Source organism: Daphnia pulicaria, chromosome 2 (genome assembly GCF_021234035.1).
Source record: "Daphnia pulicaria isolate SC F1-1A chromosome 2, SC_F0-13Bv2, whole genome shotgun sequence".
Taxonomy (NCBI): Eukaryota; Metazoa; Arthropoda; class Branchiopoda; order Diplostraca; family Daphniidae; genus Daphnia; species Daphnia pulicaria.
In genome coordinates this window covers 3,626,103-3,645,452 of record NC_060914.1, presented here as the reverse complement: position 1 = coordinate 3,645,452, position 19,350 = coordinate 3,626,103, and the positions used below count along the sequence as shown (strand labels likewise).

The 19,350-nt window shown below is 38.4% G+C and overlaps 1 protein-coding gene across 3 annotated transcripts; it reads right to left on the bottom strand.

Moving 5' to 3' along the window:
* Window positions 1-15,317: 15,317 nt before the first annotated feature.
* LOC124327506 (beta-glucuronidase-like) lies at window positions 15,318-19,350 on the bottom strand. 3 transcript variants are annotated; one of them, XM_046786457.1, is made up of 15 exons: window positions 18,999-19,350; window positions 18,739-18,918; window positions 18,547-18,661; window positions 18,450-18,479; window positions 18,307-18,348; window positions 18,206-18,232; window positions 17,838-18,139; window positions 17,577-17,726; window positions 17,324-17,496; window positions 17,105-17,248; window positions 16,934-17,018; window positions 16,490-16,573; window positions 16,318-16,410; window positions 16,121-16,259; window positions 15,318-15,644 (listed from the first exon to the last, which is right to left on the bottom strand). In XM_046786457.1, exons 1-15 carry the CDS (start codon window positions 19,278-19,280, stop codon window positions 15,538-15,540), a joined length of 1,953 nt encoding a protein of 650 aa, XP_046642413.1. In that variant the 5' UTR covers window positions 19,281-19,350; the 3' UTR covers window positions 15,318-15,537. The 3 variants fall into 3 exon arrangements, with proteins under 3 accessions (XP_046642413.1, XP_046642414.1, XP_046642415.1); XM_046786458.1 differs by lacking the exon at window positions 16,934-17,018 and adding an exon at window positions 16,668-16,752 and having other exon boundaries at window positions 18,999-19,349; XM_046786459.1 differs by lacking the exons at window positions 15,318-15,644; window positions 16,934-17,018 and adding exons at window positions 15,716-15,954; window positions 16,668-16,752 and having other exon boundaries at window positions 18,999-19,349.

Sequence of the window (19,350 nt, the reverse complement as noted above, 5' to 3'; positions counted from 1 at the left end):
CAAATAAAACAGACAATAAGTATTACCATCGATGACGAATATACTGTAGATCAGCTCCATCGCCCAAAACATAATGCAACAGTACAAGTACAAATACAAATACAAGGTCTGTCCAGATTTTCCAAAATCATTGTCTGTAGTTGACACTTTGACATTTTTACCAAAATATCCGGATGGTGGATGGATTCAGATATTTTCACCTTATATTCCTTTAGTGAGAGCATAAAGATTTTTTAGAATTCTGAAGGCGACATAAATAATAATACCCTGATTATATTTCAAACCTCTTCAGTGAACTTCCTGGCTGTTGTCATTGGCTGTTGTCATTATCGATTAGAGACAACATACCTGACATTATCACAGCCCTAAACTAATCTAACCCTAAATTCAATAGCCCACACTAAAAATAACGTGTTCTATAACTTTGTATTATTTAAAATAGAAAATGAATTTCCATAAGAGTGCTGTGATAATTTCAGGCATGCTGTCCCTAATCGAGAAGGCAACTCAGCATCCTTTCGGCGTCTGCGACACTAATTTTTAAGAGGCGTAACGATTATGAAGAATTAGCCAACAAGGTAAACGCAACCACATCATTTATTACAGGACCCATTTATGACTCAGGTCTCAGTCGCGTGTCCCGAGAGCAGCTGTGACAAGAGAGAAAAGGCTTTATTTCTTTTCGAGTTTCGGCTCTAAATGATTTAGCAGTTTTCAATTTGTCACTAGTCATCTTGAATACTTGACTCTTGAAGTCTTTATAAAAGGTTATTTGGTATTTTTGCTTTGCTGGTCCGAGTTTTTTCATTTTGTAGTCTATACATTTGCCAGTGTTTCTGGTAGATTGTCGCAGTAACTTGAGTAGCTTTTGTTGCATTAAACAAAGTTAGACAACTCAGAGAAAAGATGAGTCTTTTCAGTAGCTCTTCATCTCCTAGCCAAAGTAAAAATCTTGTCGAGTTCCGGGCAGGCAAAATGATGATGAGGGGAAACATAATACACCCTGATAAGAGGAAAGGTCTTGTTTATGTTCACCAGTCCAGCGATTCGTTGATCCATTTCTGCTGGAAAGATCGCCAATCTGGAAATGTTGAAGATGTATGTTGGAACATTTGTTCCTTGTTAAGTAAACTTCATAACAATTTTTTTTATGTTTAGGATTGGATCATTTTCCCTTATGAATGTGAGTTTGTTCGAGTACCTCAGTGTACCACTGGACGGGTTTTTTTCTTGAAATTTAAGTCTTTCAACATGAAACTCATCTTTGGGATGCAGGTAATTATCTTTAAGTTATCAGAGAATCATTCTGTTTTAATTCAAAATGGTTTGCAGGAGCCTAATACTGACCAGGATGAAATCTACAGTCAGAAGGTTAATGAATACCTGAATAACCCACCCACTCCAGGATCCCAACAAGATTTGCAGAGCTTGCTTGGCAACCATCTGCCATGGAATCCAGAAGAAAAGATGCAACTCCATATAGTGTGTATGTACCATATAAATGCCTAATTGGATGTCACAATAACATTGTGATCGTGTTCAACAGCACTTTGAAAAATGCCAGAAGACATGTCGCTGTAAGTGTACAAGACTACTACATTATTCCTTTGAAATACTAACTCCCTTTTTTCTGAACAGACATTCCACAATGTATTATTGCCTGAGTTTAACGCTTCATTCACTCTTGGAAGACAATCTTCCAATGTTGATGGCAAACAGTTGCTCGTGGCTACAATGGATAAACACCTGGTGAATTAACAACCATTCTCCATCCACAATTACACCGATTGTTACGCAGTCTCAACTTGATGACCAGATAATGGTAGGCACTAGCCAGTAGGAACTAGGGACTTAGGGAGTAGTCTAATTATGAATGATCAAAAGGTTGCTTTCTTTTGTCAGTCTTGACTTTTAATTCATTTCCTTTGTTTCACGACTATATAATTTAAGATACACTTCCTCCGAGTGGAGTAGAAAAGTCGGATTTTTTAAACTTTTAAAGATGTTTTACAGAAAAACTGAAAGAGAAGTAATCCAATACAAAGACAGCTCTCATCATGGCACTACAGAATGTTTTGTATGTATGTGCCACTGCGAATATGTGGTCGTCACGCAAACGAAGTTTTACCGGCATGACAGTAAACCGACAACGGGTCAAATTTTCTCAAGGCTTTCAGAGTATTCGGGCAAACTACGAAAGAGCAAGAACTATCCGAAAATTCAGTAGATTGTGAAAAAGAAATCTGCGAAGAGGACGACTCGTTTATTTATATCGATATTGACAAAATTGAAAGCGAATCGGACTTACCTGAAGATATAAACATCAATGAAAATCAAGGATATAAGATCAAGTTACCACCTCACATGAAGTATCCTTGTCATATTCTCAATCTTTTTGCAAAAACTGACGTCCACAAGATAGAAAATGCGTTGTTTAAAAGGACGTTTGAAAACCATGCAAAACTGCGCGATTTCTCTCCAAATTCCGCATTTGATACACCCCTGATTCCACTGAACCATTATTCATGCAATTGAAAACACTTTATAATTAAAAGGACAATAACAATTTTGAAATACACATACAGTACTGCATTTCAAACAATACAAATGAGAACGAGCAATTTTTTTGCTCGCCAAGAGAGTCTCCGATAAATGGTGACACACAGGACCCAGAGTAGATGCAACGTTTTTTTTTGGTACATGTCACCTTATTTAAGAACCTTCGTCACAAAGTTAATTACATTTCGTTACATATATACCTTTCGTCAGAAGTAATTTAAGCGACAAGTACCTTCCGTCACAAAAACTTTTCATTTCCACCACTAGTACCTTCCGTCGTAAGTACTTTTCATTTTTTACGTTATAATTATAACTATTTATGTCATTATTATGTACATCCATATTGTTTTCGTCTGGGTGCTGAATCCATTTGAAAACGACCAAAACCTGTGGCGACTATCTCGCGGATTTGATTGCCACTAGCCTTTTTTATCTGTAATAATAAGAAAAAACTAGTTTTTAAGACTTCCGACAAAATCAAAGTTTGCTTCACTTGGGGGCGCGGATTAGAAAATTGTAAAAACGACAAAATTTAATTTGATAAAAGATTAGAACTTCATTTGGAAGATCCAAACAGACATCCGAGCCTATCTCGAAGCATCCCAAGCAACTAACAATTCCTATCATTACTGTTACCCACCTCTGTCTAGTGCTGTCTTCTCCTTTCTTCCTGTGAGAGAATTTCAAATTAATTCTTTAATAATTTAATCTCCAAACAAAACTTCACCTCTGGACCCGATTCCCACCTTCCTCCTAAAGAAACTAGCCGATATAATATATATTCCACTTTCTCTAATTGTGAATGATATACTATCCTCTGGAGTCTTTCCTTATGCACTGAAACATGCCATAGCTATTCCTCTTCTTAAAAAGACAAATCTTGATCAGAATTACATGAGAAAATATTGTCCTGTATATTGCCTCGTATCTTTTGTACACACTTATAGAACGTAGCACTTCCCCACTAATGTCATCCTATCTGTGAACAAATTCTTTACATGTCCCTCGGCAGGCTGCTTACAGGGATTTCTACTCTACTGAAACGGCCCTACTTAAAGTTGAAAACGATATATGCTTTTATCTGACCCTCAAAACATTGGATGCTACCAAGGTCTTGATCACTACTGACTATCTAAAGAAGTGGTCAGATAATGTGGAGAATTACTTGAAGTTAGATGTTGTTCCCATGTGCAATTCCGTCGTAGATATCTGTTGATAATTTGTTGCCACATACCTTCACCAAAACCTCCACAGTTCGTAGCTTTCCCACAGCACATCATTATTTTTGAAAATTTTCAAGTTCATTTCCTCGAATCTTCTTATGATTTTAGGGATAGAAACTTGGAGGCAATTTTAACAGATCCTGCTAGGTGCTTCAATTCGGACGAAACTTTTGTTCTCATTTCCCCTGGCAAAGAAAAAGTCTTGGCTCCCACAAGAACAAAGGACGTTTATCTTGTGCAAAAAGTTCTGTAAAATCTGGAGTTTCTGTTTTAGCGACGTTTTTTATTTCCAGTTGGATTTTGTATTCTTTCATCATCTATCCGTACGAATGATGTATGGATAAGAACAACATGCCACCCGGAATCAAATCCTTTTTTACGAAAAAAGTGTGGATGACAGTCGATGCTTTTTGTTTTTTGGCTGCTTAATCAATTCCTACCGAACTGAAGGGCAAGCAGGTCCCGTCGTTTTATTTATCGATGGTCATCGTAGCCACACCAACATACGAATTACTGATATTTCCTTCGAAAACGACATTGTTTTGATCTGCTCCCCCCCCCGAATACCACTCACATACTGCAGCCGTGTGACGTTGCTTTATTTAAGCCATTAAAAAACAGTGGAGAAGTAAAGTAAGTGAGTGAATGATCAAGCATTAACAAAATAAAGTCACTATTAAACATGTGGCACGACTACTTCACGAAGTCCGGCAAAATTTGCCACTGAAATATGGCCAAAATGGTTTAAGGGATTGTGGTTTGTTTCCATGGAACCCTGCGGCTGTGAGGTAACTTTAATTTCAGTTTTATTTAAAGAAATAAGTTCAAGATTCTTCTATTCTTTAGAATTACCAAATGTATTTCTACGACGGGTTCAAAGAGCGACTTATTCTTGACACACGCTTGCGCTTGACCCTTGACAGCAACAGCTTGCGAACTTGGACTGGGTGGCAACTCCAATCTCATCCCAGGTACAATTCCCTCTTTGCTTCTTTCCCGTTTCAATATTTATTGTGTTTTCTTTTAATTTAGACATCAGTTGCAGTTTGTGTCAGCAAAGTTTCAGTTTCACACATTCAAAAATTTTTTTGTGTCGTGCTTGACCCTTGACAGCAACAGCTTGCGAACTTGGACTGGGTGGCAACCCCAATTTTCTCTATCACATCCCAGGTACAATTCCCTCTTTGCTTCTTTCCCGTTTCAATATTTATTTATTTTTTTAGTTTCAATATTTATTATTTATTAGTGATTCCCGAAATGAAAGTCAAATAGAGACTGATCAAAATAATAACTTCCTTTCAAGGTCAGTCAAGTTTTCTGCATCTTCTGGACGAAATTTGTCTTCCCTCAACAGATCGACTTATTTAGCTGAATCCTAAGCTGAATTTGAAACCTCGCTGTCAGCTGTTGAGATAGATCAGTTCGTTTGTATTCTTGAACAAGAGGAAAGCTCAGCAGATGCAACCCATTAGGATAATCATAGTGAGATTCTAAAGATCTAAAGAAGTATGGAAAGTGCTGTCGTCATGGCTAAGAATTGTTTGGTTTTTAGGGATTCGCAGTATACGTTTCGGATTTCGTCATTTAATTGATTAGAAATTTCTACGAATGAACCGCATGTATATTGGTGATGGCTTGCCTCATCAATAATTTCTGGTCCATCTGCTTGGAAGGTGTTCATTTCCATGAATTTCCATTGCGGATAGAACAGTTCGTTTCTCTCTTTGCAATCGATAAGGTTGGGAATCGCATCGTTGTTTCGTCTGTTATGATGGGATACGCTAAGAGATAATGTTTAGTGATGTTGTTCGTTTTGGTTTTTTCTGAATTAATCCAAAGGAGTCCAGTGGAGCTTTTGTAGTTCCATTTTTGAGTTTTAGCTATTTGTAGTTGACAGTTTCTGTAAATAATATTAAGGTTGGATGTTCTGACTGTAACGCAAGAGTCTTGATTGGATCTAGGAATGAGTCTTTTTTCTAGATATAAAAATTGAACGGCATTTTCTGAGTCGCAGTTTACTGCTCTCAGAATTTTGTTTCCTGATTCGGGCTTGCCTAAACAAAGGTTGGTTCTATCGTTTAGAATGTAAGTGCTGGTAAAGTTATGACCTTGTTCGGAGTGAGTTGAGATGGTGTGATTGATTTTATCTACTGGGGTGCGGGAATATCGGATAAAAATATCTTCAATTCCTTTAACTTTAAAAGAGTAATTAAAATTACAAATGTTTTCTGCTGTACCGTTAATAATAAATTCAAGTTGATTTTTAATGTTTTTAATGTGTTGAGTTTCTGGATTTTCTGCGTCACATAGTAAAGCTCTACTTTGTCGAATGACTTTGTAGCTGCAATGAGGGGATCGTGATTTGGGCTTGTTCCATAAAAAAATTAAGCGACCTTTGTGGAGTAAGGTATCATTATTTGACTGAGGATTGGGATTTAAAATACCAAAAGGGAGATTTGATCGGGCAATTAGTGCAGTCTTGTGTTACATTGAATTCTTCAATATCACAATTCAATATTTTGTGAACAGCTCAGTCGTCCACACATTCATTTACTATTTCTTCGAACTAAACTAATTCTTTGCGTCACATATGTCGTAAGTAATTAATTCAGCCTGCAATTAGAATTAAATATTATTTATTGTTGTGTGCATAAAATGTTTACCTTTCCTTTCTCTATTTCAGAAGATGGCAGATCTTGCAGTGGCAGGAGATGTGGAAGTTACTGCTGATGAGCCGAAGAGAGACAATCACATTGAAACTAATGGTAATGTGGCCAACACCAAACAGCAGCAACAACTGCTCGAAGAACAGCAAGATTCTGTAGAGAAATATGGTGGGGATACTGTCATTAATGTGGATAAAACTGTGCGAATGATCAGAAGCCAAAGGATGCACCTGCACTTGCACCTGTCAAAGATGTGGACTCGTCTGAACAAGAAGAGTCGAAACAGAAAACAAAAATTAATAAGCAGCAACAACAACAGCAACAACAACAGCAGCAGCAACAACCACTGCTAGTGCTAGGTCTAGATGAGCCGATCACATCCTTGGTCAAAATTCAAATATTGATTTTGATTGAACTACTGGTAAACATTGTAATGGATTTCACTGCTCGGAGTCTTTCTCCCAGTTGATTGTTTGTGACTGGTTTTTTTTGTTGTTGCTCCGGGGGTTTGGGGGCTGTTGTGTTTTATTGTTTACATCAACCTGGATGTTATGACTAACAGGGTTCTATTCCATCGACTGGCATTTGCAGCCTATTTTTTTGGCCTAGTTCACCTGTTCTTCAAATTTTTACACGATACTCTTCTTGGGAGGGGTTGGCTGTATCTTATAGCCAAAAAAAGCCCTATGGTTCTGTAACATTTTATCACCAGTGTTTACTGAATAAAAGTTTTTGGGGTGAATTTTTCCTGCTGAAACCAAATGTATTTGGTTATGAACAGCAACTTGAATAGGTTTAAATATTTAAATATTGTTACTGCTATTGGGTGTAACGTCGTAGCGCCAAAGATTCCAACATCAGCCTGTCAGTAGTGAGAATTGTCGAATGAATCAGTTTAAAAACTCATGCAGTTCAGAACCACCAGCCAAAAGAATGACGGAAAGCTTATGACGTGGCAGCATGTTGTTACTTAACCCCACCTTTTATCATGTCAAGTCAGATAACAGACATCACGACCACCAAGCACGCAAAAGGCGTTTTCTCAACACTGGCTGCACCGTATCAAGCGTAATTCGAAACACCAGATCCTTTCAGTTGAAATGACTACACTGTGTGAACGTGGTCTTAGGCGAACAACACAACATCGGGTAACCGATCCAAAGTCTTGATAGGTTTTATACGTAGTTTTGCACATTGTCAGACGAAGACCAATAACCAACATTTACGTAATTACAGCCTCGAATAGCAGGAAACCAAATGCAATACTATCTACCATTATCTTTGGAGCAACAGAGAGCGGACGGCGATCCATAGACGTGGGGAGACTTCTAGGATATGCGAGTCTTGTTGATGGCATGGATCACGGTTTCCACTACACACGCTTGCATAGTGTAGGTTACGCGTTTTGGGGTTCAGTAAGTCAATGTTCTTGTAAACGTTCGATAACGACACAACATGTGGTGCCGCTATCACATTACGGCCACTAATTTTTTTTTTAAATCGCCACATTTCCAATTAAACAGTTTGTGCTAGTTCAATTTGTTTTTTTAACCTCTGCTTTCCATCGCTTCAAACTGAAAGTGGCGTTTACACCATTTCGAATGGCAACAGGCAAATTATTGCTTAACATCCGGTATAAGAAGACATTAAAGTGCCTTTCACATTCTTAACGTGGGGTGTAGTTAGCGACCACAGGAAGGGAAAACAAATTGCTTTTGATGTGTTGGAACTGATAAGTTGCAAACTGAAGTCAACTCTGACTTTTCATTAGTCATTGTCACTACAGTCACATTCATCGCGGTATCACAAACAACAACAAGGAAGAAAATTCCGATTATATTATACCACTTGTATCGCTTTGAGCTGTAACAGAACACTTGGTGTAGTTCACACTTTTTAATGAAAACATTTATTTGAAATGGCTACTGCATTTGCAGTTATTTCTCTAAAATAGTTTGTGCCCAAATTGCAATTTCAGCGTCGCACGCTCATTTCGTTCGCCTAAACCTGAAGCACACCCACCTTAAAATAATTATTTTACAGTTTCAATATGTATTTCAATTTTTCAAGATATATTTGTAACATCGTGTTGTTTCTATAATAATTTTTGGTTGTTTTTTTATTTGTTTTGTTGCTGAGTTTTCGCGTGCATTATCTCCGGCAGCAGGACAGTTGTTTCAATTAGAAGTATTGCTCGACACTAGCACGCCGTAAATGTATGATTGATTTTCGAAAACGCCTTACAATTTTGTGGAATAATTTTAAATCTGCTATTGTCTTGTAAGTTCTTTTTGAAGCCTTTTGTTGCGTCGCCGCATTCTTATTTCATGTTACCACAAGAGCTGGACAGATTTTCTTTACGACGGATATGTATTGTGTGTTTCACAGGCGTTGGACTTTAGTCGAGATCTTTGCTGAGGAGAGCAACGCGGGAAGTGATGTCGTCGATGACGCCGTTAATCCTAAAAACAATGCACTAACACTAGAGAACGGATAACTGACGAAGGTCCACCAAGGTGCCCAACTGCACTACAACAACGCGTTGGCGGACATTCTGTCGAAGACGCTCAACATTGGCGGCTTGCCCAACCTCTGACAACAATTTCACCCTTGTGCACGTTCAAGTGGGTCTTGACAATCGAGTGGCAAGAGTCGCCGTCGGCAGTCTTTTCTACAAATGCCATTGTCCAACAACCTACAATCGCGAGGCTGTTGCTTTTCTTTGTAACAATAATCACTCCAGCAACAACCAACGCATCTAGAGTTTCCTAGCATTTCTGCGTTGGTTTGGCATTTTTAGTGAGAGAGTCGTAGTAGCAAAAGATTTAGCAAAAGGAATTGCCAAGCTCATCACTTGAGAGTCATTGGAAGCAGACCTCGTTTAACTCTCGCTATTGCTGTCGATAGTTCGCCAGTAGTGAACAACCTGCAAAGTGAACTGTGACTCTCACGGGCCACTTGGCTTTTAACCAATTTTTTTTACTGGAGCTCTCCTATGGCTAGGGGTCGTCTAACGCGTACTAGGTAAGTCATGTTGTCTATTGTGTGCTGTTTGACTAGTTTTATTTCATATAAATAGTGCAGTGCTCTTGCTATTGCGTGTGTGTATGTGGGATTAGATTACGTCTAGTGGTTTACGTTTTCTACAAATTGCTCCATTGCGTTTGGTTTTCCCCGTTTGCTAGTTTAAGCCATTGTGTCTTTGTGTTGTTTTTCACTCCATTACTCATTTAGGAGGAGGGAAGGGGTGGGGGAGGTAGGGCTTGAGTAATTTTTCACTCTTTGACGAATCCTGCTTGCGTAGCGCTAATTTCAATTATATATTTTTTTCATTTAGTACAGCTGTTAATTTCCACTTACACGTTAGTGAATGTCGAAAGGCCAATTGTCATTAACAAAAAAAAGTTGTCTATCACTTATTTGCCTAACGTAATCATTGTAGTACACTTCCAGGTGTAGTAAGATAGAGAGTGGGAGCGTCATGTTGGAATTTATTCTGCTTATAGGTTTCATGCACATTTACGTTTTACTGTGTCGTTATCCATGTTATGGGATGATCTTTGTTATCAATGCTCCGGTAGTAGTGGTTTTTTAAGTAATTTACAATAGATTAATGATAAAGCCCACGAAAAGTAAGTCACAGTGTCTAGGAAGGGAAATGTCACTACCTGTTTCTGGTGTAGTAAAGGATGGTTTGGCAAAGTCTCTTGCTTTCGCTCACCTGGGGGAGTCGGTGGAATTTGCATTTTGCTCTCGTATTGAGGGATCAGTTTCTCCGTTGTCAATTAGTTTGGGTGATTGCAGTAAACTTTTTCCGATACCAGTTCCATTAAAGGTTGGTGATCAATTTTTTATGTAGTAACAACTTTTACTTTATTAATGGTGTATTTATGTTTGACTATGTTGTAGCAAATTGGGAAAGTCAAGAAAACGTTAGGAGTCCTATCTAAAGATCGGACATTCTATGTGATTCACGGTTCTAAATTTGTTTCGTTGAACATGCCTGGAAGGGCATTGGAAACTCAAGTGTCTCAACAACTTCGTCTGCCTGATGGGATGCAAATTGCTGCGAACTGCAACTGTTTGCTTTTGTGTGAAAGTCGGAATTCCGACAGTTACAGCTTACCTTTGCCCTAGATCGAAGGAAAAATCGCTACAGCACTACTTCAAATCCCTGTTGAAGGAGGGCATATGCATGGCATGTTACACGCCACATATCGTGAAAGAAAAAAAGTATTCAACAACTCTGGCAGCAGCGACAAATGTTGTTATCTCTCTACATTTTTTTACGGATGTGATCATGGCATCAAACACGTTTCATAGGGTTGCCAGCTGATTGTGGTATACGATATGTTATGGACAAACGTGACTACATCAATTCCAAACAATTTCCCTGTGTTCTATGGTTCACTGAAGGCTACTACGGAATTGTTTGAGCTTTGGCGTCATCATCTGTCATCGAAACCGCAGACGGAAATGGCTTCTGCAAAGGAGTTAATCGACAATATTTTTATCGTCATTCCCAAACACCGCTATTTTGATCCCAATTTCGGTTTTGGTGATTTATGTGGATGTGATCTTGAATTTGTAAACATGCTATTGAGTCGAAACTTCATCGACGTGCATCTTTCAACAGCGTCAACTTCACGATTGCCTGAAGGTCAACGTAAAAGTATCTTGGCGTACCAGTCGGCTGTAACAATGACGAAATGAAAAGATGCCCATAGAAATATGGAGGACAGGATGACTACAATTGAATAGCGATTGCTATATCAAGTTCGTCATCACCGGTTCGTGTAAGTTTTTTAGAACGTTTAGCGATGTACTGTAAGATATGACGGATTATGGGCCGAAACGGCAATCCATCTGACCAGTCTTTGACTTACCAGTACATGGTTTGTGATCTCTGCCAATGGCGTTAAGGCACCCGCACCTTTGGCGGCGTGCCAAAAGTAAAAGTTACAATATACGTGCCTGTGCGCAGATTTCTTTTGAGCAGCGCATAAGGAATCTTGCAGCTAGAACTATATGTTGCGAACAAAATTTTATAGACCAATAAATCAATCTATACGTGTTAATGTTTAGCAACGCTAGGTTTTCAATGTTTTACTGTGTTAATGAGGTTCTCCTCTATGTCTTTAAATCCACATAACTCAGCTTTATAGATTGATGCATTCCTGCTGTCAATCTTTTGTAGGTTCTATCACCCACAATTTGAACGACGAGCTCATTCTCTCGGGATTTCTAAAATTTTAATGATATTTCAAGCAGACGAAAATACAACACTGCCAAATAAAAATATCTTATTATTAAGGAAAATATATTTTAATCTGGCAATATTGCCTATGCAGCGCTGGCTCCGCTGTCGCTCCATCAACAAAGTAAGCGGTGGCAATATAAATATCCACTGCTTGAATTCTAAATTCTTTAATTTTTACTTAATTTTCCTTCGCATAACGGCAAATCTTCTGCTGGTATATTTTATCAACAAAAAGGTTAAAAATTGGGGCTTTTGAATTTTCATTGGAGATTTGGGATACTTTAGAATCAATTTTCTTAGAAGCGAATAACTAAAGGGAAAAACCAATTTTGTTAAAATATTCATCGGGTTCTCATCAATCAAAATCAGAAAAAAAACTTCCTTTCCGATGCCTATGTTAACCGTTAGTCTTAAAACATATTTAAAAAATACCAATAGTATAGGTTTTTTCTTCCACTTCAAGTCTACAACACTACAATATTTTAAAGCTTAAAGCACGATATAATAGGAAAGGTACACTCTCGCGCTATCCCAGTCTCTTGGAAGAAACGGCGGGTGTTCGTTAAAGGGTCCCAAGATTCCCCGCCAGGTTCGCTAGGTTAGTAGGCCCCTCGCCTCTCGGGGGGTATAGCAAAAATAGGGATTTTTCGTTCTTAATCATGTAAAATTATTAATCAATGTGGCCAGAAATTGATTTCATTTTAGCTTTATTTCATTCCCTATCCTTTAATACCTAATTTATGTAGATTATGCAATTGTGTATATGTTTAATTTGTGATTGAAATTCGCATTTTTTTTTATTTACGCCAAAAAAATAGACAAGTTCCGGATGCTGAGTTGCACAACCGCTAAATTAGGATCGTGCGCCAACGTATCCTTTTAACGTTGTGGGGATAGTAGAAAGCGGGTTTTTTATTATTTAAGCATAGAATTACTTATCTAATCTTAGAAATGTTCAGGATTATCGTTGTTTAGAACATTCTGCTTTTTATAGAGTAATTTTAAATGTATAATTCAGCTTAGTTTACCCATTAAAATTAAAGAAAGTCCAAGCCTGGGATGCTGTTTAGTCTTTTCTTGTGTTTTTTGACAGATCTGCTGACAAGTGACAAGCTCAACTGCTTAAAAGTAGCATTAAGTTACAGCTGAAAATGGATGAGCACTTCAGTGGTGTATTCCCCCATGGCCCCATCCAAGTTTTTTTAAATACCACGGCCGAGCTGGTAAACAAAGTTTATTGTTAATATAGTTTTTCTGCCTTTGAAAAAAATATGCAAAAAAAATATTTTCGAAATTTTTTTCGAAATTTTGAAACGTTGTAAAAAGTATTGGCGACTATCGGCGATTATCGCACCGATACTTTTTTGAGACTTCATCGTTCGATAGTCGGCAATAAAAAAAACACCAGTATCGCTATTGCAATCGGAAATACTTATTTTTTTAGATATTAACAACCCTGAGAATAAGTAATAAAAAATACATTTGATTTGATTTTTTTGGCGCAGGAGAAGGGGAGAAGGGGAAAAGTTTTCCCCTTCTCCTTTCAAAAAAGCCTATTTTATCTAATGCGATACACTAAAAAAAATAATATCGCTAGGCCTATCGCTTTTTCTATCGCGCGATGAAAATGCGACACTTAACCGATGACTAGTTTTAAATCTATCACGCGATAATCGCAAGACCAATTACGAACTATTTTCGATGATGATTTCATCGATGATCACAGCGATATTAATATTAAGCCTGATTAAATAAATAACAATTTACTCACCATGACAACTAAATGCATCATCAAATCATTTGTAAACGTTTAAACGTTGTAATTCCTCGTTGCTGTCCATTAGACCAACGGCTGACTTATTTTTATTTCAGATAACATTTCAAAATTTCATTATTATATGGCTAAAATTCGAACATCAGATACAAACACGGTCACAAAACAAAAAACCGTTCTTTTTTATATGAAATCATTCTCGTCTTACTCTTCTAGATTATGGTCAATTTTTTTAATGAGATTGGTCTGGTTACAAAGTTAATAATTATTCCTCCCCCATCCTCCCTTCTTCCGGAAAGCGCGTTATGATCTTAGCTGATCTTAGGTTAAAGCAATTGATCAATACAAAAGTTCATTAATTAACCCGACCCAAGCTTAATCTCTGGCAATGAAATTGATACGCTTGTCGTTTTGGAAATTTCCCATCTAGCGGTAGATCTTGAATTTTGCTGTTTGAATGCATTAGTAGTTAAACCTTTCGACTACAGAGAGTGGCACAGTTGCGCAAAAAAATTAAAATCGAGGAAAAAATGTCTGGGGTGACTTAGAAAAGTATGACATGCCAAGTCAGGATTGATAGGTTTTTTAGGAAGTGATGGGGGGTCGAAAATTTTCAATTCGCCATCCAACATCTCATTAGCTGTCGCCATGTCGTTTCCGTCTAGCTGACGGAATGTCAAATGTTTTCCCTCCGTCTTTACTCAACCCGCAAAACCAGGGAAAAGGCATCTGTTAGTCTCGGAACGGATGGCGACACTTTTGCTATAACTTTTCTGTCAAGTAGAAATGTCGCTAAATTCTGCGCAGTTTTTCATCTAAATCTAGAATTTCGAAGAAATGTTCGCAAACGTGGACGTGCTATGTCTGGGTTTTTAAAACTTGATCTACTGCCAGAAAATTACAGGAAACCTAAAATTCAGGGGCGTCGTCCCGCGGATTATACTGCACATCGGATCTAAACTAAATAAACAAGCTGTCCTTCGTGTCCAACGCCCATGTCGACAACACTCATTTCTTTATTTGGAAGAGTAAAATGGCAACGGACTGTTTTACCTCGTTGGAAAACGGAGCGGGGCTGAATTAATCTATGCATCATGAAATATCGAAAAAATCCAGAATAAAAACTTTTGATTCAATCTTTTTTTTTAAATCGACCAAATTTTGTTTTTTCGAGATTTTCGAGGGTTCTGACCGTGTTCGCGCATAAACTCGACATTTGTAATGATTGTCACATTTTTTATGATCAAAATAAGCCATAACGGGGACTATCTATAATGTTCGATACCTTTTAAGGCAAAACATCTTTTGCATGACTTGATTACACGACTTTTACGTCTAGCTCCGAGTTCAAGGTAGAAAGCACTTGCGGTCGTCGTCGTTCCATTCTCCCTGTGTTGGACATTTTGAAATCTAGCCATCGGCTGATTACTTTGTGTGTATATATACCTGGCGTTTTCAATGGTGGCGCATTCATTTTTGGAAAGATGAATCGAATACACGAGATTTCCCCCTTCAAAAAAAAAAATACAGCCAAATAGCTTCCTTGTTGGGAACGCTCTAATACCGTAACCAATTATGCAAAGCATATCATATCTGGCTTACCCTTCAAACTGGATAAAGACTTCTTCTCCATTCCAACCATTTTTTTGTTGGCTTTATTAACACTCAACTTTTCTTATTGGCTAATGTAACTTTTTTTTTAGGTTGACTCGGCAAATTTGGAACTGAATATATTCTTATTCATCTAGAACGCCGTAGAACTATTGCGTGCTGGATGTTAAAAAGTGTTGAGGAAGCGAGAGGGATATTCTTTCCCCCCGAGAACTAGGGAAAAGGACAGAAACAAACGGTTTTGTATTTCAATACTCTTGCGCCTTTACCGTACAATAAACGTTGCTGCTTTGAAGTTAAGAAATGTTTTAAAAATCTAAGTTGGGTATCATATTTCTCCGACAAAGAAGGGTGTGTGTGGTGGGAGGAGGAAATGCGGATGGGTTTCGGTGATTATCCAGATTGAATAAATAGAAAACCCGAGTGCGTTTTAGTCATTTGTTTTCAGCAGAACAGCTGCGCATAGCGACGACGTAGGAAATGGGCTGCGAATTTTGGTTGTCTGTCACGTGTGAAAACTCCTTTCATGCATCCGGTTGGGCGGAAGTATTCTACAAATAAAAATCAATTCTGATCAGAGCCGCCGTGTGTTTCATATTTTTGTAAATAACGAGAAACTTGGTTTTATTTTTCACAGCATTTATTTTAACTGGTTATTAATGCGAAAAAGCAAAAAGGACGAAATTGTGTAAACTGGGTATGAGACGAAGAAAATGAGTGTAGAAACCGAAATAGAACATGGGGCGCAAAATTGTGAACGTTAAAGATTTAAGTAACGCAATTTCAAATATCTGGCGACTGACTTCGGCTGCCTTTCACGAGTGAAAATTCCCTTTCGGTTGACCACCACCCTATTCACTCCTGTTTCAGTCCCCAAAAATAAATATAGAAAAAAAAAAAATAAAGTTAAAGCCCGGTAATAAATAAATTCCCAAGGTAATTTCTACAGTCAAATAAGGACTTCACGGATATGGGATACTTTTGTTCAAAATCTGTCAACTCAAAACAATTTATAAGTATCACTGACCCTGTGGCGTGGCAAAATCGGCGAAATTCCATATCATTTCCCCGATTAGAAATCCCATTTCACGCAGTTGATCAAACGCCTTGAAGTTCTGCTCCATCAGGACCACTTGATAGTCTTCGGTCCAGACAACGGGAGGATCCTGAATCAAATGTCGTTTATTTATGGTAATGCTCCACCAGACTTTGTCTTTCAAATACCGTGTGCAGACCGGCGAGAGCTCCAGCACCATATTCGGTTACCAAAACCGGTTTCAGGTGTTTATCGTGCCAAGCTGTGACTTCTTTTACCATCTACACATCAAGGGGGGGGGGGGGGGGACACGGTTTTTAGGCTAGTACTTTTTCTGCGCTTGAACAAAAAAAGAAGTACCTGGTAGGTGATGAGTTCACTATGACCCGTATCCGAGTACCAACCGAAATAACGATTGATGCAAATAACGTCCAGGAACTGAGCCTAAGAAAACCAGGAACAAAAAAAAATTCAAACACAAATGATTATTAAAAACAAGTTTTCGGGTGACTAATTGATGGAACAGTCAGCCACTTGCAGCTAAGTCAGAAGCGTAGGATTGAGCCAAAACCATGGTCACAGGTCTTGCAAGATCCAGCGAACGGGTGTAGTTAGAGACACGCCTAGAGACCGTGATAGAAAAAGGTGGGCAAATGTGAATAACATTTCATCATCACGCAAACCTGTGACCTTCGTTACGTGAATGTCTACTGTGTACACAAGGAAACAAAAAAGCTACCAAGGAACTACTAATGAGCTAGATAGCTAGCTATAGCTACAGACTTATCTGATTAATTGACTTACGGCAACGTCTTGGTTGCTTGGTTTGTTCAAAACTAAAGTCACAGGCCTTGACGAATCTAGCCGATGGACTAATTGGACAACGGCACTATAGAAACAAAGTTAAAAAAAATTGCGCTGCTGGATTCCCACTCATCACAACGCAGGAATAAAAAAAAGAATTTGCAAAATTACTCAAAGTAGTGCGCTGAAACTTGTTTTTGCGATTGCGGTTCGTTCCCAATTGACCACATGACGACTGCCGGGCGATTCTTGTCGCGCTGGATCAGTTCCTTCAAGGCTTGTTTGTGGGCTTCCAACAGATCATCATCGAAATTACTGCCAAACAATCATTCATTATTATATGCAAATTCTCGATGATTTAATATCATATTAATGCAAGAAATATTTTACTCGAGCCCGACAGCTGGAACTTCGTCGATGACTAGAAATCCCTGCTGGTCGGCCAAATCCATGAGTTCCTCAGAGTAGGGATAGTGTGAAGTGCGGAACGAATTGGCTTCGATCCATCTCATTAGATTGTAGTCCTTCGTTAACGTGACTAAATCTAAACCGCGGCCTCTTAACTGGTGAGAGGTTGAAGTTTTAGTTAACATTTCTGGCCCGGATAAAAAAAAAACTAGATAATATAACGTCAAAAATTTACGCTCGCGTCTTCGTGTCGGCCGAATCCTTTGAAATAAACGCTTTTCCCATTCAGGTAGACGCCAGTGGAATTCCACTGAATGAAGCGAATACCAAACGGAAGCCTGTAAACGTCACCCTCGACATTTTTGGCGTCGTTCCACAACTGGATCTTTTGGGGGTTACAAGATATGAAATATAAATTCGGAGCAAAAAATGTTGTGTTCAAATAAAAAAAATAAAAAAACAAAAAAAAGACAAACAAATATTTGTAGCTTAAAACCTTGAGCGTGTAGAGGTAGCCGACAGACTCGTTCATTCCTCGGGGCCACCACAAATTTGGATTAGTAACACGAATTTCGCCTGTGAGGCCTTTTGACTGGGCTACAAGACGATCTCGGGAATCATAAACTTCAGCAATGACCGAATAGGCGGCAATTTTAGAACCTCCCAGCTCAACCGAGTAGGACACGGTCCCCTCGGAATCCGAAACACTGGTGGTGTTGATCGTTATGTCGTCGATATAAGTTTTCGGGGTTGCAGACAAAATGACGGGACGGTGAATGCCAGCATAGTTGAAGAAATCTTCGGTAATAAAATTAACTGTTAGCTATTTGTTAGTCGATTAAAACAGTTTGAATGGATTGATACCGAAATTATACTGCTGCTCATAATAGCCTGAAAAAAATCCATTTATGGAATTATTAAATAACGTCTTCTAACTAAACTGCCCGATCGATGTTTTTTTTTACCTGCTGGGTATCGCTGGGAGTCATTATGATAAACAATTTTGCCTAATACGGTATTATAAAGTATGGGCATTCCCAATAAAAGAAAGGAGTGATTTAACTTGGATAATTCTAGCATTTTCATATCAAATTATTTTCTAGATTACCCTGAGGAATAGTCCATGGAGTAAGAGTATCTGTATAACATAAAAGACTTAATTAAAATTATACAATTTCTGTCTAAATATAGATAAAATCATTAACTGTTGACAGCAACTGTAATGAAGTTTGGGTGTCCAAACTTCAAATGGTCAGTGACTTCGACATCAAAAGGCAAATAACCTCCAGAGTGACTGGTTACTTCAACCCCATTGATCCACTGTCAAACACGGTGATATGAGATACTTGGAAGTAGAATGGGGAGGAAGTCATAAGTCTGTCTTGATCTGCACTCACCACAATCGCAAAGTAGTTGACACTACCAAACCTGATGTTGACCCGTTGTGACTTCCAAGTCCTGGGCACAAAAAAATCTCTGTGATACCAAGCCCATCCAATGTGATCCCTAATATCCGAGTCTTGGGTGACATCATTATAGCTAGAGGGTACTGGCATATCAATCACTTTTACAGCACACTAAGCAATTATTTGGAAAAAGTAAAACGTTCAACTGCATCAGCATTTTGACATATATTCATGTGGATGATAAGACTTACATGTTGCAGAGCTGCCTGATACCATTTTTCTTCGAATCCTTTATTTTGTTCAGACCTGTTGGCGATCGCAAACTTCCAAATGCCGTCCAATGACAAGGTTTCTCGTGATTCCGATGGTCTGGGATAGAGGATTCCAGTTGCATGCATACCATTCACACAGAAGACGAGGATGGTCAACAAGATAGGAAAATGCATAGCCAAACGTGAGAGATTTCTTTTGACGCGTAAACAAAACGCAGTCGTGCGACAATTTAGCGAATCCTGTATCTCGACAACCTTCATTTCAAATTACGCCCCTCAACCGGATGACAGCTGAATGACAGCGGCCGGTTTGTTTTTGTTTTCAACTTTT

Coding starts and splice junctions, on each gene's coding strand:
- LOC124327506 (XM_046786457.1), bottom strand. CDS start 19,280: ATGAAGGTTGTCGAGATACAGGATTCGCTAAATTGTCGCACGACTGCG. Junction 18,662..18,738: donor TCAACTACTTTGCGATTGTG/GTGAGTGCAGAT, acceptor CGTGTTTGACAG/TGGATCAATGGGGTTGAAGT. Junction 17,727..17,837: donor GCTACCTCTACACGCTCAAG/GTTTTAAGCTAC, acceptor AACCCCCAAAAG/ATCCAGTTGTGGAACGACGC.